We start from the raw sequence: 18783 nt of genomic DNA on the forward strand, positions 1-18783 counted from the left end.
ATTTAGCAACCCCAGACCGGGCAGTGGTCACTGTGATGTTTCTCCCTCTAATTATCGGGATTTCTTTTTCTTTCTATTATTTTGGTTGCTAGGCTGATCACCCAAACCTTATACACAGGAGACTTCTGCACCTAGAACAAAAGGGATATTTTAAACCTAGAACATGCATGGAAAGAAAAAGGGCCAGGTTTTGAATTCAGCTGCACTATTGATTATTGATTCATATTACAGTAGTATGCAGGGATTCCAATCAGGATCAAGGCTCCATTGGGTTAGGCGCAGTACAAACACACGGCGGGAGACAGTCTCCCTTCCCTTCCCTGGCTGATTGAAAGCAAGGGATGCCAGGTTCATTTACACTAGTGTAACAGAGACCTGGCTCATGGGGCCTCGTTTCAAGCAGGAGCTTACTGGATATGGAATGACAACCTATATTTAACATACACGGATACCTGCCATCTATTCTCAGAACAAATAAATCAGGTGGGACCAAAAAGGGGTGGGGGTTCCTGAGCCAAGAATGAGAAAACACTTGGATAGTGAACGGTGCAGAACTGGGGTCCAATATTAATATATTGATAAATGAATGAACAAATAATTAAAGTAGTAGCTCCTTCCCCCACCTCTGCAGGCACTGTAACTCTCTGGGAGCTATGTCCCATGAAGCAATATCGTCTTTTAAAAACATGTGACCTAGAAGACTTTTCTCATCGAGCCATCTGCCTGAGCTCATAATCCGGCTGCAATTTACTCAGGTTTTATTCAGAGCTTACTCAAGCGAAACTGCTAGTAAAATCAATGAGTAAAGGCTGAGTAAATACCTTCAGGATTTGGTCCTGGATCATGTAACATTATGAGCACAGTTACACCCAGGGGTTTGAGAAGCAAGTGTTCAGGTTGCACACAGTGGCTCAGCCCTGGTGAGATTCAGAAAGGGTGAGTAATGCTCTCAGCTGGGTGGGTCTGAGGGGAGTAAGGACTGAAGCCTCAGGGTGAGAGAGCCCTTCCCTCCATGCCAAAGGTTGCCTGAAGGGTTTCCTCCTCTTTGTGGACCTAAACGATCAAAGAGTCTCTTGCACTAGCATGCACTTGAGAGAAGGAAATATTTACCTAAGGAGAAAGAACTTGGAAGGGCTTTCCCTGAGGCTCCTTTTGCTGTCTATATTTCACAGGACTGGGTTGAAGCTGCAGGATTCAGCTCTGGAATTTGAACACCTGGACCCCAAGAAGGGGTGTTTGGAACTGGGGGTTGGGACTATCTATAGTAAGGATCCCTGCCTTCCAGACCAGGTTTCCCTGATGCTTGAGTCTGCCATGAAGTCAGGTGTTTGTGAGACTGCAGGTAATTTTCATAGTAACCACTGTTATGTCACATTGTCCTCACTATAGTGACATCAGTGCAGGATCAAACCTGAGGAGAAGGCAGGTTGGGGAAGAAGGGAAGTCCTGGTTCAAACACAAAGGAATATGGGAATTGGTGGTCATGGCCCCCAAGGGTAAAATGCCTTTCTATGCAGTGTGATGTGGCTGGAAATTTACTCCAAGATGAGGTCCCACTTGAAAGCGTAGGGCTGATCCTGCGTTGTACTGAGTGCCCTCAAAGCCCATTGAAGGTCTGGTGCCAACTCAGGGCCCACCCTGTCAGGAAAGGCTGGGATCTCTCTAGTGTTCTCAGTCCTTTTTAAAACTAATACTTACCAATGAAGAAAATGATTAGATTCTGGATAGTTGTGGTGGCTTTGGCAATGACTGGATTTAACCACTTCCCTGCTCAAGCTGTGCCGTGCCTCTGCAACGCCTGCTATTATTTTTTGGGAAGGAGGAATGCTGAACTACGCAGGGCATACACAGGCCTTTCACTGCAGAAGCCCTTATCGTGGCCCTAAGTAGCATGAAGAATGCAAAATACTTTTCACTGCAATATTCTGGGCTGTGTTTCTGGCTGTGTTTCATCTCGGACACCTGCAGTGATGGGTCCCGTGGAGCAACCAGAGGAATGAGGTTCTGGATCAGCCTTCCACTAGGAGTAGTGGGGGCAAGAATACTAACTGGTTTTAGGATGGCACTTGATGAATGTATTAATGTGGGGTTGCATGTGATAGCAAGGGACTGGATGACCCAGGATATCCGTTACAGTCCAGTGTTCTTATGTTCTTAACCAGAAATCTTTCTCTGCATGGTGAAACGAGCCCATAAAACGATTATACTTTTCAAACACCCCACCTAGCTGCTCCAGCCCTGACCTGGATCTACCTTCAAGGAGTTATAGAAGGTAAAAGTGGAAAGACATATCAAGATATGCTATTGCCATTCCCTGCCAATGTAGGATTGGTCTCCAGGATACATTTTCTAGTGCTCGGTCCTGTCTCCTTTTAAATGACCTAATCTAGCTGGGGAATGCTCTCAGTATTTTACATCTGTTTCTCTGAAGTCCCACTGGGGACTAGCAACCAAATGGTTTAATGAAGCTGTAAATAAGTGCATGAGAGCACCTCCTAAGCAGGCCTGTTCTGTGGCAAAGGTACATTATTCATTCAGGATACAAGGGGGGGTGAGGTAATATCTTTTATTGGCCCAACTTCTGTTGGTGAAAGAGAGAAGCTTTCAAGCTAAACAGAGCTCTTCGTCAGGTCTGGGCTCTGTGTAGCTTGAAAGCTTGCGTCTTTCACCAGTAGAAGTTGGGCCAGAGCTTAAATGCAGCCGGAGCTGTCCGGAGCAGAGCTCTGGTAAACATTTTCGAGCCCCAGTATGCCTCCCATGGAGCTGAAGCCCCAGCGCACCCTCCCCCCAGGCGGCTGAAGCCCCTAGCCCCACACCCCACATGGCAGAAGCCCCTAGCCTCACCAGCCTGCAGGGCAGAAGCCCTGAGCTCCACTGCCCCCCCCCCCCGCCCCCGCGCAGAGGCTGAAGCCCTGAGGCCTCCCGCTTCCCCTCCCCCCTGCTCGGCCCTGGAGTTTTTATAACATGTTGCGGCGCGGGGGGGCAACATGTCACTTTTATAGCATATCTGTGAAATAATCTATGAGAATTTAAGCCCTGAGTTGGTCCGATAAAAGATATTTCCTCACCCACTTTCTCTCTCTAATATTCTGAGACCAACATGGCTACAACGATGCTGTAAACAGTAGTCATTCAAGCCAGTGATATGTTGTTTACAATGTGAGCAGACAGATTGTTTGAAAACCATTAGAATATAGCCCTGGATGGTGAGATGAACCAGAGAGAGGGCCCTATCCTGGGAAGTGCTAAACACTCTCAGTTCCTGCTGGATTCAGGAGATGAAGGTGCTCAGTTCCTCATAGGATCAGGCCCCAAGAGAGGAAAACCTTATGCAGACTCAAGAAGGTTTTGCATCCTGCCTGCTAATGCACGGCTGGTGGCTTTGTTTTGTTTCCAAATCTTGGAGGATTCATCAGAGGCACTAGGGGAAAAGTGTGAGACATTCAGCCAGCCAAAACGACAGCAAAACAAGGGCACAACAGTACCATAAATACTCTTTATTTAAACACATGTCAAACAGTAGGGCCTGTAATAAATACTCAATCTTTGTACATACATATTTTCATATCTATATCTCTATATCTAGCTATAAGAACAAAAATATATTTACATTTCTTTACTGCATATTTTTATATAAACAATTGTGCAAAAAAGACCTTACCAAGGACAGTAAACAAAAAACTATTTCCCCATGCACTCTCACTGGCACCAGCAACATTGCACAGGAATTCAGATATCCTTTCCTGCCATTGGGAAGGTGAGAAGATGGGAGGAAAGTTGTCATTATGTTAATGGAGGATCTGCAAGCCCATTTTTGTGATTCAACAATATTTTTTCAAGGTCTGACACCCTACAAAATATTGGGCCCGGTTCTTCACTCCATTATACTGTGATTCCTGTGTAAAATTGGAGTCAGACTGGTGCATCGTGGTTATTATGGCATGATCTTATGAGTATCCCCTGGCAGCACTTTATAGGCAAGATGGCCCAAGGAATTATACAGTGCAGCCTGTAGCTGCCTTCATCTTTAATACAGATGTGTGGCTAATAGAAACTACAGCTCCCACCATGCTCTGTCTTGATCCAGGCTGCATTACTGAGACCTGCTGGGGTACTTCTACATTAAAGATTAGGATAGTTTATAGTCTGCTCCATATTATGCAAACATGGGCCCTGATCCTACAGCTGATACAGATGTGGACTGCTGTGCCCACGCAGAGCCTGCTGTAGCTCCAATGCCGCACCCTGTGGGTGAAACAGTCTGCCCTGTGCTGTCAGCTGCAGCATCAGGGCCTTAAAGCGCAGGCCTAGGGCTCCTGGCAAGCTGCAGTGTTGGGCAAAGGTTGAGTTCCCCGTTTTGTAGTATCACAAGAAGTGGCTGGTCCTATGCACTCCCTTCAGTACCCAATGGGTATATCTACACTGCAATTAAAAACCTGCAGCTAGCCCGTACCAGCTGACTTGGGCTCACAGAACTTGGGCTACGGGGCTGTTTAATTGTGGTGTAGACATTCGGGTTGCTGCTGGAGCTCTGGGAACCTCTCACCTTACAGGGTCCTAGAGCCTAGGCTCCAACCCAAGTCTGAATGTCAAACACAATTAAACAGCCCCTTAGTCGAAGTCAGCTGGCATGGGCCAGCCACAGGTTTTTAATTGCAATGTAGACATACCCATTAGGATCAGTCTCCTTACTGCTTGAGAGATAGATGTGGTGAGAATAGGGTATAGCAAACCCCTTTGAAACATAACTGTGTTTTGCAGCAATTGTGATGTACCGGCTGTGAGGTGTTCTGTCTGAGGTGGGGAAGATGATTAGGGCTAATGCCCAATTTTCAGACCACCACCAATAAAAACAATAACAAATGAAATACCAGTGCCGGTGGGTGCAGTATCACGAATTGCAAAGATCTTCACATAGAAAGAGCCTTTGCTACACAGATACTAAATGGTGCCTGGGGTCCTGCATGGCAAGCAGAGAAATCAACTAGAAATGTAAAACAAGCCTTTTAAAATCCTAAGTTCCAAGCAATTCTTAAATGAACACAGAGTAACTTAAATGTGCTTCTAGTAGGATCGTGATCCAAGGGCTAGATTTTCAAGAGCTCAGCACCCAACAGCTCCCATTTAGGCACCTAAATAAGAACTGTAGATACTGAGTACTTTTGAAAATCTGGCCCAAGTATGTGCATTGAAACATCACTTATTAATTTTAGCAAGGGAGATGGGCTGGGACATGGGACATTTTGCCCAGTACGTGGCAGTTACTGATAACAAGGTCATGCAGGAACTTTGTTCCATCCTACTTTATAGGGGAGGGCAGTTTCCATTACACAGGTGGGGCTCAGAGATCCCAGACAGCAGAAAGTGAACCTAGCAAAGGGAGAGTAAACGATAGAGTGAGCCTGCAGCCTGGGGAAATGAAGTAAGCAGAACAAGTGGAAAAGAAAGGCGAGAGAAAGCAAATCTTTCCTGTTTGCCAGCCTCTGTGTTTCTGGCTCCTGGAGACAAGGCTGTTGTAATACAAGAAGGCAGGAAGATTCAGGGGGAGGATCTCAGCATTCTGTTAGCTCTTGCCCAGCATTGTCAAAATTGGAGGCCTCGCGTACTGGCTAAAATAGGTCCCTTATAGCAAGTAAGTAGAGCCTTGTGACATGGTCAAGCTCAGGGGTGGCCAACCTGTGGCTCCGGAGCCACATGCGGCTCTTCAGAAGTTAATATGCAGCTCCTTGTATAGGCACCGACTCCGGGGCTGGAGCTACAGGCGCCAACTTTCCAATGTGCCGGGGGGTGCTCACTGCTCTGCCACAGGCCCTGCCCCCACTCCACCCCTTTGTGCCCCCTCCCCTGAGCCTGCCGTGCCCTCGCTCCTCCCCCCTCTCTCCAAGAGCCTCCTGCACGCCACGAAACAGCTGATCGGGAGGTGCAGGGAGGGAGGGAGAGGCGCTGACTGGCAGAGCTGCCAATGGGTGGAAGGCACTGGGAGCAGGGGGAGCTGACAGGGGGCTGCTGATGTATTACTGTGGCTCTTTGACAATGTACATTGGTAAATTCTGGCTCCTTCTCAGGCTCAGGTTGGCCACCCCTGGCCAAGCTGGAAATCATGGTTTGTGCTTACTCACCCTTTCATCACCTCTCCAGAGAGGCAGGGGCTCTTTCTTGTTTCTTAACTTTTTTAAATTTCAGGCTGCTACTATTTCTGGATATTTAGTAACTAGCTCTCCTCATCCCTTTTCCTGCCTCCGTTCACTGTCTCAACACAGCTCTCGCTCTCACCTTTAATGTGCCCAGCACATTAAACTTCAGCCATTTAGGAGCTAAACACATGGCGCAGAATGCATGGGACAGGAATGGGGGGTAGATTTACATGTACAATCAGTGAAACCTCAATTGTTTGCGCTTGATCCTTCAGCTCCCACAATCTTGGCTCCTCTATATACATCCATCCACACATGCCCTTTTGATATCACACCACAGTATAATATGCATTGACCTGCAGTGCCTTTCATCACTAACTTCCTATAGCAATCAGCTGTTTTCTGACTTTGGGGATATGAATTAACTAGGTTCTACAGCAAATGCCATATGTCTGGACTAAGGAAAGCACAGCTGAGAGAGAGAGAGAGATTCCATAGTAACTAGAGATGGGCACAGAGCAAAACCCTGCTTCCAAAATTCACCATAGGCAGAATCAAAGCACAGGGTCCTGAACTTGCAGGTGTGAAATCTGGGTGTAAACCTGGACTTCTCCAGAGCTTGGGGTGTTTGGAATTGTCCCATTACCGAAAGAGGGTTGTGCTTTGAGAATTCCCCATAATTGGGGGTCTGGATCAGCATACTACTCATAGGTTAATAGTACACACATCAATAATTCTCTGATATTGACAATTCATCTTCTGAGGCCTAGGCTTCCCACAAAGCAAAAGCTCTCCGGGAATGTTTCCAATGAGGCAAAAGACTGACACAGTGAAGGGACTCTACATACTATGTCTGCTGTGGAGGATGGAGCAAAGCCAGCTCCTGAAGTGGAAAATGCAGCTATCAGAGTAAAAAATGACTGAGGGATCTGCAGCTACACCACTATTTTGCAACAATGCAAAAGCAGCAATTACAGCACCAAGACTTACAAGAATTCAAAGGATTACACAACTGAGCATGAGGTTATGCAAAACTCTGTTCATCCAAAGTGCAATAAGCAATAGATGGGGAGGGCACTTATCCCCCACTATAAAATATATTCACAAGGACTGTACATATACATACACAAAGGGTACCAAATATTCCACTTGCCTCCAGTGCAATCTCAGTGACACAGGGTTTGTGAGAGGTACAAACCAGCAGCACAGAATGTAGGCCTGTGTAGCGCATTGTTTTAGGTCTGGACATGGTATTTCATTTCAGTGACAGCGGAATTCTCTAGGATTTTTTTTTTCCACGAGTGAAAGCAGCACTCTGCGTATTATACGCTCTGAGCCAGACCCTCAGCTAGTATAAACAGACATAGCTGCACTGAAGTCACTTTACACCAGCTGGGGATCTGGCCCAGATACTTTATCTATATAAACCTGTTTCTGCTGTTTTCTAGGATATTTTCTTCATTACAAAATAAATTATCAGACAAGAGGTTTTCCTTTCTGCGTTTTTAATCACCACATGGCAGTTTCTATAGGGGCCCATATTGTAACTGTAATTGTAACTCATTCTCTGAACTGTCACGTTTCTATGGAAAGTCAACAGTTTTCACTGAGCCAAGTCCAATGAGAGTTTTGGCTGAGTAACACATGACTAAGCACCTGAGAATTTGACCTATTGTTTGGTGGATTTCCAAAGAAGTTGCTGATCCTTTCCTTCAACTTCAGGTGGCTTGAGACCTCCACAGCTCACACCCCACTTGTGTTGACGTCAGACAGAAAAGTAAAATCGGCAACAATTGTTAGGTGATCTACATGCAAATCTCAGGACTAATGATGCCTCCTTTACCCATCCTGTCTGTGTTGATCAGTGTCACCATATCCAGGTCATCTTCCCAGCCTTGTCTCACAGTGAATAGTCTATTGCTTCCTGACCCTTCCACCTTCCAGTGCTTGGAACAGCACTGTGGTTCTGAGATAAGCACACAGCAACAGCATTTGAAGTTTTAATACCAAATAGCCAAACAAATGTGGTCACTGACAAAATATGCACAGCACTTGCAATGAGGACACGGCATTTGTTTGCACTCAGGGCCGGTTCCTGTTCCCACTGAAGTCAATGGAAGTTTGGCAGTAATGTCAATGACAGCAGACCTGGGCCCTTGCTAAAGAGAATGTCACCCTGCCACTTGTGAGGGGATGCCGTTTCCCTCCCGTACTTGGCCCAATCAATCTTATAAGCTACCCTGTCCTGGTGTGTATCCTCCATGTCACATGTACATGTGATTCCATTCATGAGGGTATATTCATATTACAAACACTGCACGCGATTGTTGGTTGCTGGTTGTTCAGACTAAAAAACACAGGAGAGGAAATTGAGAACCACAACTTGTAACTAATTTTTTACTTCCTCTGCATTGCTATATAATAATAATTAATATACACACACACTGATGCAGCATATGCAACATGTAGATAATGAATGTGTGTGTTTACATGCACCTACTGTACTGTACAACAGCATTCTGTATCTAAATCCATGTACTGTACAAAACAAGCTTCATTAACAAATGACACCTGATTTTCTGAGTTCTTAAATCTTGCACTGTGTCAGGTTTCATTCTGCTAGGACACCCTGTTAATGTTTATCTGGAAAGAGATTGTTTTTGTAGACCCGGTGACGTCCCCTAACAGCAATTGTATGTACCCTGTAACATCATCGCTATCTGTTTGCTTCAGTGTGACTGGCTGTATTTTAAAGGCTTAATATGGGAATTGAACTCAGCACAGGATCTGCTTACAGCCTGACATCAACAGCAGGGAGAGATGCACCAGGCAACCTCCTTAAAGCAAACCCTTTTCTCTGCTTCGTGCTAGGGGGCAGTCAATGGTAGACAAGCAGGGACATCCTGGAACTCATCTCCCATAGGAGGTAGACAGCTAATGAAGGAGGAAGAAGCTTTCTCAGACCACATTCTCTTTCTCTGTATATACTTTGGGCTCAGCCCTGCAGTCCTGACCCAGGCAAAACTCTCTTTGTAATAGCAACCACGCCTGCCATCCTTTGAAGGAGGATTCAAGGATCAGGCTCTTTTAGTCACTCTTCCCAGAGGACCAGGCCCACCTTGCTGGGGAGAGGAAGGAGCAGCAATTTCAACTCCTCTTCCCCATAAAAGCCAATAGTTGAGACAAGGCTTCACATCTATGCGTTTTGTGTGTACATGGTTCAAAATGTTTCAGAGCTGAATTCACTGCAGCATCTTGTATCATCATTTATACCAGAGCAAAGTGAGTGTGAAAACAAAGCAGAATGGCAGCATTTACACCTGCTTTGAACTTACTTCACAAGGGGGCAAATGACTACACAAGGTGCAGATCAATGGTGAATTGGACCCTAAAGGGAATGTGGACAATACACAGTTATCTCTACAATCCTTCCATAGACTTCCGCAGGGTTGAATGCTCCGCATGTTTAAAGAAAGCCTGGTATTTTCCTTCTGAATTTTGTTGCCATTATTTTTTATTTCACTTTCCACATTTTTAGAGGCGATTTGAATCATACACACCCAGAATTCCTTAGTTTTTCCTGCACACACACTTTTGTAGTCTCTGAGCTCGCATCACCTTGGCGGAAAAGCTATGACATGGTGGGCCCACTTTAACTTGCAGATACTCCTTTGCAAAGTAGCACAATAGTGCAAGTGCGTGTACTGTGACTGCAAAGTCTCAGCTATAAATAGTCCCACTTCATTGAGTTGCATGGTGTCTGGCTTTGTCTTTTAATTTGTCCTTCTCCTTTAAGGACAACTGTTAAAGGTGCAGAAGATAACGCAGCATTGTTTTTGTGGAGATTTGCCTTAGCATTCTTCTAATTTCACAGATGCAGTGAGTCTCTCCCTTAATCACACTTCACAACTGGCCCCAACCTGCAGGAAGGGCTGTCAGAAAGACACCCCCCGCCCCATGCATTTTGCTCCAAATTCTGCTGCAGCATGTCCCTCCCGGTCACCTCTCTTGAACCTGACTGCAGGCTTTTTACTACCTTAATAACCACCTTGCATGGTGTAAACACTAATCCCAAGCATGACTGTGCACAAATTGAAAGGTTTATGAAGGTGGTTCGGGCTACATATGCTTACTAGCTGCTAAACAAAGTGCTTTCTCTGTGTCAAGGGTAGGTGAGTGAGTTGGGTAACAGGAAGAAACACTATACATTCTGCAAAGAACAACTTCCACGTGGGAAAACTCAGCATACCTTTTACCAGTTTGGCCAGGGGAGACGTTCTTGTGTGCACCAGAGGGGGGGCTCTGCTAATTAGTTACATCCCTCTGGCATCTGCAGTTAACAGACGCAACAAAGATCTAACTTGAAAGAGAGCAAACTACAGATTTCTGATCAAGATGCAGAGACTTTAGCTTGTAAGAAATCAGCAGGCAAATCCTCACCACTCACTTGACAATCTCTGCAGCAGGCCTCACTTGACAGGACAACGCTTAGGAAATCAAGCTTCCTGACTGCTCAGCAGCTCCCAGGAACCACAGGAAACTTCCCCAACCATGTGCAAAAAGTATTTTCAATCAGAAAGAACACAAGGCGAAGACAATCTATACTTTACATGGACAGCTTTCAGGAGTGATCACAAATGATTTGCAAAGGCTCAGTCAGAAATTCATTGGAAACACCAATTACAGTTTTCAGAGTGGTAGCCGTGTTAGTCTGTATCAGCAAAAAGAACAGGAGTACTTGTGGCACCTTAGAGACTAACAAACGTATTTGAGCATAAGCTTTTGTGGGCTTTTTTGTTGGAGTATTGCGACTTTGTTACTCACACCTTCTTGTCAACTGTTGGAAATGGGCTATGCTGATCACTACAAAAGTTTTTTTTCTCCTACTTATAATAGCCCACCTTAACTGATTACTCTTGTAAGTTGGTATGGCAACACCCACTTTTTCATGTCCTCTGTGTATATGTATCTTCCTACTGTATTTTCCACCGCATGCATCCGATGAAGTGGGTTTTAGCCCACGAAAGCTTATGCTCAAATACATTTGTTAGTTTCTAAGGTGCCACAAGTACTCCTATTCTTTTTACCAATTACAGTGACAATATCCTTGGTGGAGAGTTTTTTCACAGCAAAGGCGTTGGTGTGTGGTGCAATAAATGTTGAGTTTGGGAGCAGCTCACCATTTGAAAACACCTTTGCATTTGTTTTTTTGTTTTGTTTTCTCTGATATTTCTTTCCACTAAGATGCTATTCCAGGAAACTCCTTGTTGGAATCCTAGGGCACAGGTCAAAACGTTCTTAGTCACCTAACCCATGCATGACTCCAAGATTGACCAAAAGCTATTTCAAGCAAATTAGTCAAAGCTCAGCAGTTCCCTAAGACAGCACGCCTGTATTAACAGAATAAAATAACAAAGCAGCAAAACAGAAACATACCAAGCTATTAAGCATTCAGACACTGTGTTGAGGGATCTGGCATATAGATACATAGAACAGATTGGAATGTTAAAACGTGTCACTGCCTTGTAAGGGACCCAGTGTGTGACCTTCCCTCACCTCACTCTTTTTCACGTGTTTTGAAAGGACTCTTCTCTTTCACATCCTCTTTCACGTGCCGCACCCTTTAAAAAAATGTCTACCTAAGCCTAAAGGAAGGGTCCCGTTTTCCGATCACTGCTTCCTGCATCGAAAGGCAATAGCAGAGCCGCTGCTCTGCTGAAGACTAACAGTCCCCTTTCGCTCCCCCACAGGTCTCTGTACTCCTCCCCGCCCGCACCTGTCCACTTGTGTCTGAGTATTAGCTTCCCAGCTGACAGCCCCGGGGAGCTTGCAACCAGCATGAAGCAAGTTTTGCAAGCTAGGAACAAAATGTAAAACCTGCCAAGAGGGAAAGCTAATAAACAAATACAACGGAGCCACAGAAACACGGACTGACCTAACCTTCCATAGCCACTGTCTCCTGAGACCAAACGCTCTCTGAATTAAATACACATTATTATTTTATTTTGAAGATTGGGAAAACCTTTAGCTAGAGGTGATTTTTAGCAGCACACAGGACAACTTTCCAGCTACCTTCTCAGTGAAACTTACAACCATAGTCTTCTACAGTCTCCCAAATTCCCCCAGCTTTTTTTTTTAATGAAAAAGTCCTAGAGAATTGAATAGAGAACATTCTTTGGTTTCTTTAAATCATCCTACCAAATTTAATCTCTCTTGTATAGAATTCTATAGAGCGATTCTAAATCCCTACAGAAATTATCTCATTTCCTTAAAAAAATCGAAAGGTTTGATGGTAATTTTAAAAGAACCCCACAGAACTTTGTTGGGTTCACCCCTGTACAATTCCAGGGGACTTTTCCATAAGCAGGGTTTTGCCCCATACCCTCCATCTGAGGCTAAAATTGATTCATGTTTTGACCGCGTGTTTCATTTGATTGTTTTGTACAAGAGAATTCCTGTTCAAGAGCGGGTTTACTGGATGTGGAGGGGGGATTTCGGTGTACAACAGCCTGGGGTGGCCTGGGTCAGGATTCCGTGTTCCTGGCCCTCATGAGATGGGGGACACTTATTCAAAGATTACACAAAATGCTTTATAAGAGCCCTATAAAGGGCAAACTGCCGGCCCCATGATCCCACTAACGCAGGGACTAGTGCCGGGGTGTAACCACCGTTGAAAAATGGGAAGACTAAAAGGGGAAATTTCAGGAGGGGAAAATACTGCCCAGATCAATTCCCTCAGTGACCCCCCCAAACCCACGATTCGGAGCCTAAGCTCGCTCCGACCGGAGGGGTACAGCTCCGAGCACACCGAGTGCTTAACAAAGAACACAGGATATAATGACCCGGATCAAACCACCCTTTATTCAGCAGGTCATTGCCTAAGAGCCCCCACTGCGTGTCCTAGCCTACTCCACACTCGGACCTCTGAGGCCATTGAGGCCAACATAGAAAAAGGGAAAGCGCCTCTATTGCGAAGATTGCCACTGAAGTGGCGTTGAAATGTCTTTAGAGTCGCTCTGTAAACGGAACGAGCTGATGCTCCCGGGCTACTCGCTGAGCTGTTGGAACCAGCAGAGCGCCGCTCTGACCGACCCGTCCACCTTCCCTATCAATGCGAGCTCAGCCACGGGTGGTGGCCGGGGAATCAGGCTCAGAGTGACCAGAAGGGAAGTGCTAGTTATCGTGTTACAGCCCCCGCTGAGCTTCCCAGCCGCCCCAGCTCCCTGCTTTTGGATGATGTCAACTGCAGAAACCCAGTGCTAACAATTTTATAATTATGGGCTTAATCCTCATTAATTCCTCTGGCATTTAGGCTCAGACCTCTCCAGATGCCAAGAGGGAACAAAGATCCCAAGTGAAGGACACTGCTAGCGTAGGAAGCGTCTAATAATGGGGAAAGGGGCTGGTTTCTTTAGCATAAGCGGACATTGCCCATTCCTTTCACAGCCAAGGTTTTGGGATTTAAATAATGCGCAGTAATGAAAATGGGACCATCATATTTGTGTGGGTGGAAAGGAAGCATAGATCTCAAAGGAAAGGCAGTTGAAAGGTATGTTTACTGTACTAACATGAAGCCTGACCAGCTGAACTGGGATTAATGGGGATTTGGTGCGGGGGAGATGAGCCATTCCTAGCAGAACTGAGTGTGAAGCCATTTAAAGTTGTCATCATACTTTTATACAATGGACAGGACTTTGGACAAACAGGTGCAGTGAGGTCATCCTTACACCAATATTCACTGCACAAAGAAGTAAACTCCAGCCTTGATTCCTCAACCGATGGGAAATCGAACCCTGACTCGTCCCTGAAGTAAAGGCGTCATAGACAGGCCTATCATCTTCTCCTCTGATGGGGGACAGCCCAGTCACCAAAGAGACAGGAGTCCACTTAGGCTTGAGGGCAGCAGTTACGTGCTTATTATTACTAGATCTATGAGGTAGATAAACACAGTAACAAGAACACCACAATAGTCATCAAGTCTTCATGGGATGAACCTCATCCACAGTCTTAAAATAACCCTCGGTGTATATAAATATGTATTTGCCAGAGGATTTTGTACATCCTACAAATAAACAACCCCCTCCCTCCTCGAAGGGGGCACTCCCACATATTTGTATGAAGGTTGCTAGTTCTCTTGCAGCTACTACATTATAGGTGCCTTTTTCATTAGACTGTTTGTTTGTTTGTTTGTTTTTGTGTGTGTGGGTCTGGTGTTTTGGGTTTTTTTTTTTTGTAAAGGCTCCTCTCTCTACAATATGGAATCGTGTGTGCTATGATTGATGCTCTGGGACTCAATGCAACCGTTCAGCACAGTACCTTTACAGTGCAATAAGTCCTCACTGGCAGGTGGCCCCGCTCCTTCACACAGCAATTCACACGTTTTGTCTTGTCCCAACTGATATCCATCGTCCTCCTCGTTGAAGTCACTTTTCCCGTTGCTGTTGGAAAATCCATTGGCGTGCATCTTCAGGGCAGATCGCCGGAGGCACAGGAGCTCCTGGAAAGCATACCTGAAGTCCGGGCTTCTGCAGTAAATAAGGGGGTTGAAGCCGGAGTTGACATATCCCAACCAGTTCAGGAGGATGTACAGGTTAGTGGGGATAATCTTGTCCTGTATCACGTGCACGATGTTGACTATGAAGAAGGGCAGCCAGCACAAAGTGAAGGTGCCCATGATGATCCCCAAGGTTTTCAGGGCTTTGTGCTCCTTCAAGCAAAATTTGGAGGTCCTCCTGTGACTTGCTCTCCCGTTCTGCTCCTGCTGGTTGTTGTTCTGGTTATGAAACCTCCTTTCACATTTGTCTATCTTCTTCAGCTGCTTCTTAGCTACCTGGAAGACCCTGGCATAGACGAAGACCATGACCATCAAAGGCAAGTAGAAGGAGATGATGGAAGAAGTGATGGCATAGGCCTGGTTGGTGAAGAAGTCACAGCAAGTGTCGTTTTTGTAACAGCGTTTGGCGTCCGGGCCATCTGCTCTGTACCAGTGCATCTGGATAGGCAAGAAGGAGGTCAAAACAGACACCACCCAGACCACGAGGATGACAATCCTGGCTTTGCTTTTGGTCAGCAGGCTCTGATACTTGAAGGGGGAGGTGATGGCGAAATACCTGTCCACGGCAATGACGCAGAGGGTCTCGATGCTGGCCGTGACGCACAGCACGTCCAAGGAGGTCCAGAACTCGCACCAGAAGTTCCCAAACTTCCACTGCTTCAGCATGATGTGGCTGGCTCCGAAGGGGACCACGGTCAGCCCCATCACCAGGTCGGCGCACGCCAGGGAAGTGATGAAGTAGTTGGTGACCGTCTGCAGCCGCTGGAACTTGGCGATGGCGGTGATCACCAGGACGTTGCCAAAGACGATGACCAGCACGATCACAGACATCAGGATGCCCATGCCCACCATCCAGACGTCTTCCGACAGGCTGGAACTGCTCGGCTCCTCGCTGCTGCTCACATTGGCCGTAGCAAACACCGGGCTGGTGGGACTCACCGATCCCATGGCTTCCTACCCGCAGCAGCGCACGTTCTGCGCTCTGCTCCCTGCTGACATGCAAGCCTCGGGCAGCCCCGGGTCCGATCCCCCGCTGCACAGCGCTGGGGCTCTTCGCAGGCAAGTCTGGGACGGTCCGAAGTCCGATGCCCACTGCGCAGGGCCGGCGCTCCGCTCGCGCTCTTTCCACGCCAGCTGTCTCCCGCGCTCGGTGCCCTGGAGCAGTCACACGCGCGCTGTAGGAGATCCAAGCTTGGCAGCCCCCCGAGAAATGCCGGCGGTGGCTTGGCCGGGCTGGGGGCTTCTTGCAGTTAGACTTGTTGACAGATTGTTTGGTGGCTAGGAATTTGCATTTGTTTGTTCCCCTCTTAGCCTCCTCCCTTCCCTTCTGCAGCTGCAGCCTGGGCAGCTCCTGCCCTGCCAGGAGTCCTGTCTACAAGTGTCCTGAGCCCGTTATGTGTTGGAGAGCTTATAGGAACACCCAGCCGTGACATCAGGCAGCCCCCAGCCAATGGGCTGCTAGCAGGACACACACACACACACACGGCTGACAGTGTTGCCGGTGCTCCTGCTGGTCGGTCCCCTAGAGTGGTTTTCGCAGCCCCAGTCGCGGTCTCTCCCCTAGTTGACCGGGGAGCCTCCACTTTGATCCGCTGCAGCCCGCAAACGTCTCCCTCTCCTCACGCCCCAGCCCCGGCGCTCCTGGCAGCCCGGATCGCTGCTTGCCCCGGTCGCATCTGCCTCTCAAAGCAGGGCGCTCCCTGGGAACACAGCCCGCAGGTTGATCCCTGGCTCCAGGCGCTTTTGCTGACAGAGGCAGACGCGCCTTCCCTGGCGCTTTGATTTCACTGTTGACACTTCGGCCCTTTTGCAGTGAAGGTTTCGATTCTGCTGCGACCGAGGGGAATTTCGCACAACTCTCTGCATTCACCCTCCCTCCTCACTTGTGCATTGACAGTGAGGTTGTTTTGCGTGCGCCACGCTCAGTTCCCAGCGAACATTACTGCTTCACAAGCAAGGTAATTTCCTCTCGCTAGTAAGTGCATGCTAGATCTTTAGGTGTTTGCAGACACACAGCTGCTGCAGCAGGGTCCTATGGAAGTGGATTGGCCTAGAAACCACCTGTGGAACCGTACAGTGAAAAGTTATCGATGCTGAATGGGATCGAAGAGAGGAAGAGGAATACTTTCTCTGCACACTTTACCACCTAATCCCCTGGGGAGCTACTGCTGTATAGCTCGCAGAGGCAGTTTGCCAACAGCCTGTTACTACTTAGAACTGAAGTTGTTCTACTTCAGCTTTGATTAAAATCATCTCGTAGCGCTGGGAATGGTACATTTCTACAGTCTCCCTGCCAATCCGCCAGTACCCTGAAATGCAGGTAGTTATAATCACTGAGACGGCTACCCATCTGTCTAGCTACTTTAAACGTTTAGCAAAGTTACATGATCGGATATAGATCGGTATGTGCAGATATGATCGAAATTAAAGTTTTTGAGCAGTAGGTGCAACTGCTTTGTTTGCTAAATTAGGCTTCGAAATAGACTTCGTTTCTCTAATTACAGTATTTATCTTGCAACACCCTCCTTTTAAATGCATGTCTAAACTTAGCACATGATCTCTGGAACCAGGTCATTTAACCTGTGTAAGGAAAACTTCCTTCCTGATTATGGAGGGCTAGAAGAAAATACAACACATCATTTAGTCTGGAGAAAGCGGAGTTAGAAGCCGAAAGAACAGAGTTATATTGACTAGGCACAATCACTTTGAGACAGGACCCGAATCTGCCTCCTCTTCCAATTATTCCTGCTAGAGCTAGACTCATTCAGTGGGACACTCGCACAGCAAAACAGGGCTCAACAGGAGTAAGGGTGGCAGGATCGGGCCCTTTAATATTTGTCAATGTTTGTTTTAAAAGCAGGTACAGTATGCCATTGAAGAGGGAAGTCATGTAAACTCATGGAATCAACTGACAGGGCAAAACTGGAACGGAGGGAAGCTTCCACAGGTCTGATCCTGAGAGGTGTTGAGGATACAACAGTATAGATTTCTCATTGTTAGTTTCCACCCAGATACTATCTGTCTGCCGGGGAGCTATCAATTGGATAAATCCAAGAGAAAAAAAGAGAATAGAGGGAGACCATGTGTCTTGGACTGAGTTGGAAGATGGCAGGGGAAGTGGAGTTCAAGAAATCTGGAAGAGATGAGGCCCCAATCTCAGACACATTGTTTGAGCTACATCTGTGCTCTCAGAGGCTATATACAATTAAAGACCAATATAGTCTTTTTTTATAGTCAGTTTAGCTCATCCTGGCCCTTAACACTAATAGAAAGACCTTATTCTGCCTTGGATTGTGCTGTAATTTGAAGTTTTTGACTGGAGAAAAGCAATATACAAGGAGAGGAAGGAATTTTTTATGTGCTTTTCTTACACCATAGCTTTGTTTCTTAGTTTTTTTTTCCCCCTCTACCTTACATCAGAATTGTTATTACAGATTGTACCTATTTTATCTGGCTGTACACTCAAAAGATAATCTTTTCAAATTAAAGGTTAATAACTTTTAATTTAAATTATTTGTGGCACATGCATGGGGTGAGTGAGTGCCTTTTCTCTCCACAGCTCGAAAGGTTTCTCCTTAATGCACATCTGCTTGTAATCAGTCACAGCTGTGACCCATCTCCAATAAAATCATGGTACTGAACAAATTTATTCAGTGATTTCCCAAAAACTTAAGAAATACTGTTAGAAATATGCCTGAGCTGACCGTATAACTTCAGTGCATTCCACTGGGTTATGCTGAAGCCAGATATGGTTAACCTGGTGGTCTGAGTGTAAAAGCATTTCCCCCAAAAGCAGTTTGCTATGTTAGGGAATAAAGATTACCGCAAGCTCCTTTTCATCTAAATGGAGATAATTTTGCCTTTTATGTTTAATATCTGCTTGTTTGTTTATAATGAAACCATATTGACTCAGCCCTTCTTCTTTCTGAGATAAATTGCATTCCATGCAGTGTGTGAAGTCTTTTGGACATGACTTTAAAACCTGGGATCCTGTGGGCTGTGATTTGCATGGATTTAAAGATCTCCTGGCATTTAAGGTTAAGGATTGCAGTGGTGTTTTTGGCTAAAAATACACCTCCATCCATAGTTGTGTAG

At 46.3% G+C, this 18783-nt stretch overlaps 1 protein-coding gene across 2 annotated transcripts in view; it reads right to left on the minus strand.

Moving 5' to 3' along the window:
- The window catches only part of ADRB2 (adrenoceptor beta 2), a 60502-nt gene extending 42175 nt beyond the window's left edge, over window positions 1–18327 (minus strand). The window contains exons 1-2 of one of the 2 annotated variants that reach the window (XM_042850832.2): window positions 14451–18327; window positions 3478–14063 (exon numbers count right to left, since the gene is read on the minus strand). In XM_042850832.2, coding sequence (XP_042706766.2) covers window positions 14041–14063; window positions 14451–15636 — 1209 coding nt within the window. In that variant the 5' untranslated portion in view covers window positions 15637–18327 and the 3' untranslated portion in view covers window positions 3478–14040. Of the gene's footprint in view, window positions 1–3477; window positions 14064–14450 lie in introns of those variants that run through there. The other variant, XM_005298046.5, reaches the window with a different exon arrangement.
- Window positions 18328–18783: the final 456 nt, after the last annotated feature.

This window comes from Chrysemys picta, chromosome 8 (assembly GCF_011386835.1).
Source record: "Chrysemys picta bellii isolate R12L10 chromosome 8, ASM1138683v2, whole genome shotgun sequence".
NCBI classification, from domain to species: domain Eukaryota; kingdom Metazoa; phylum Chordata; order Testudines; family Emydidae; genus Chrysemys; species Chrysemys picta.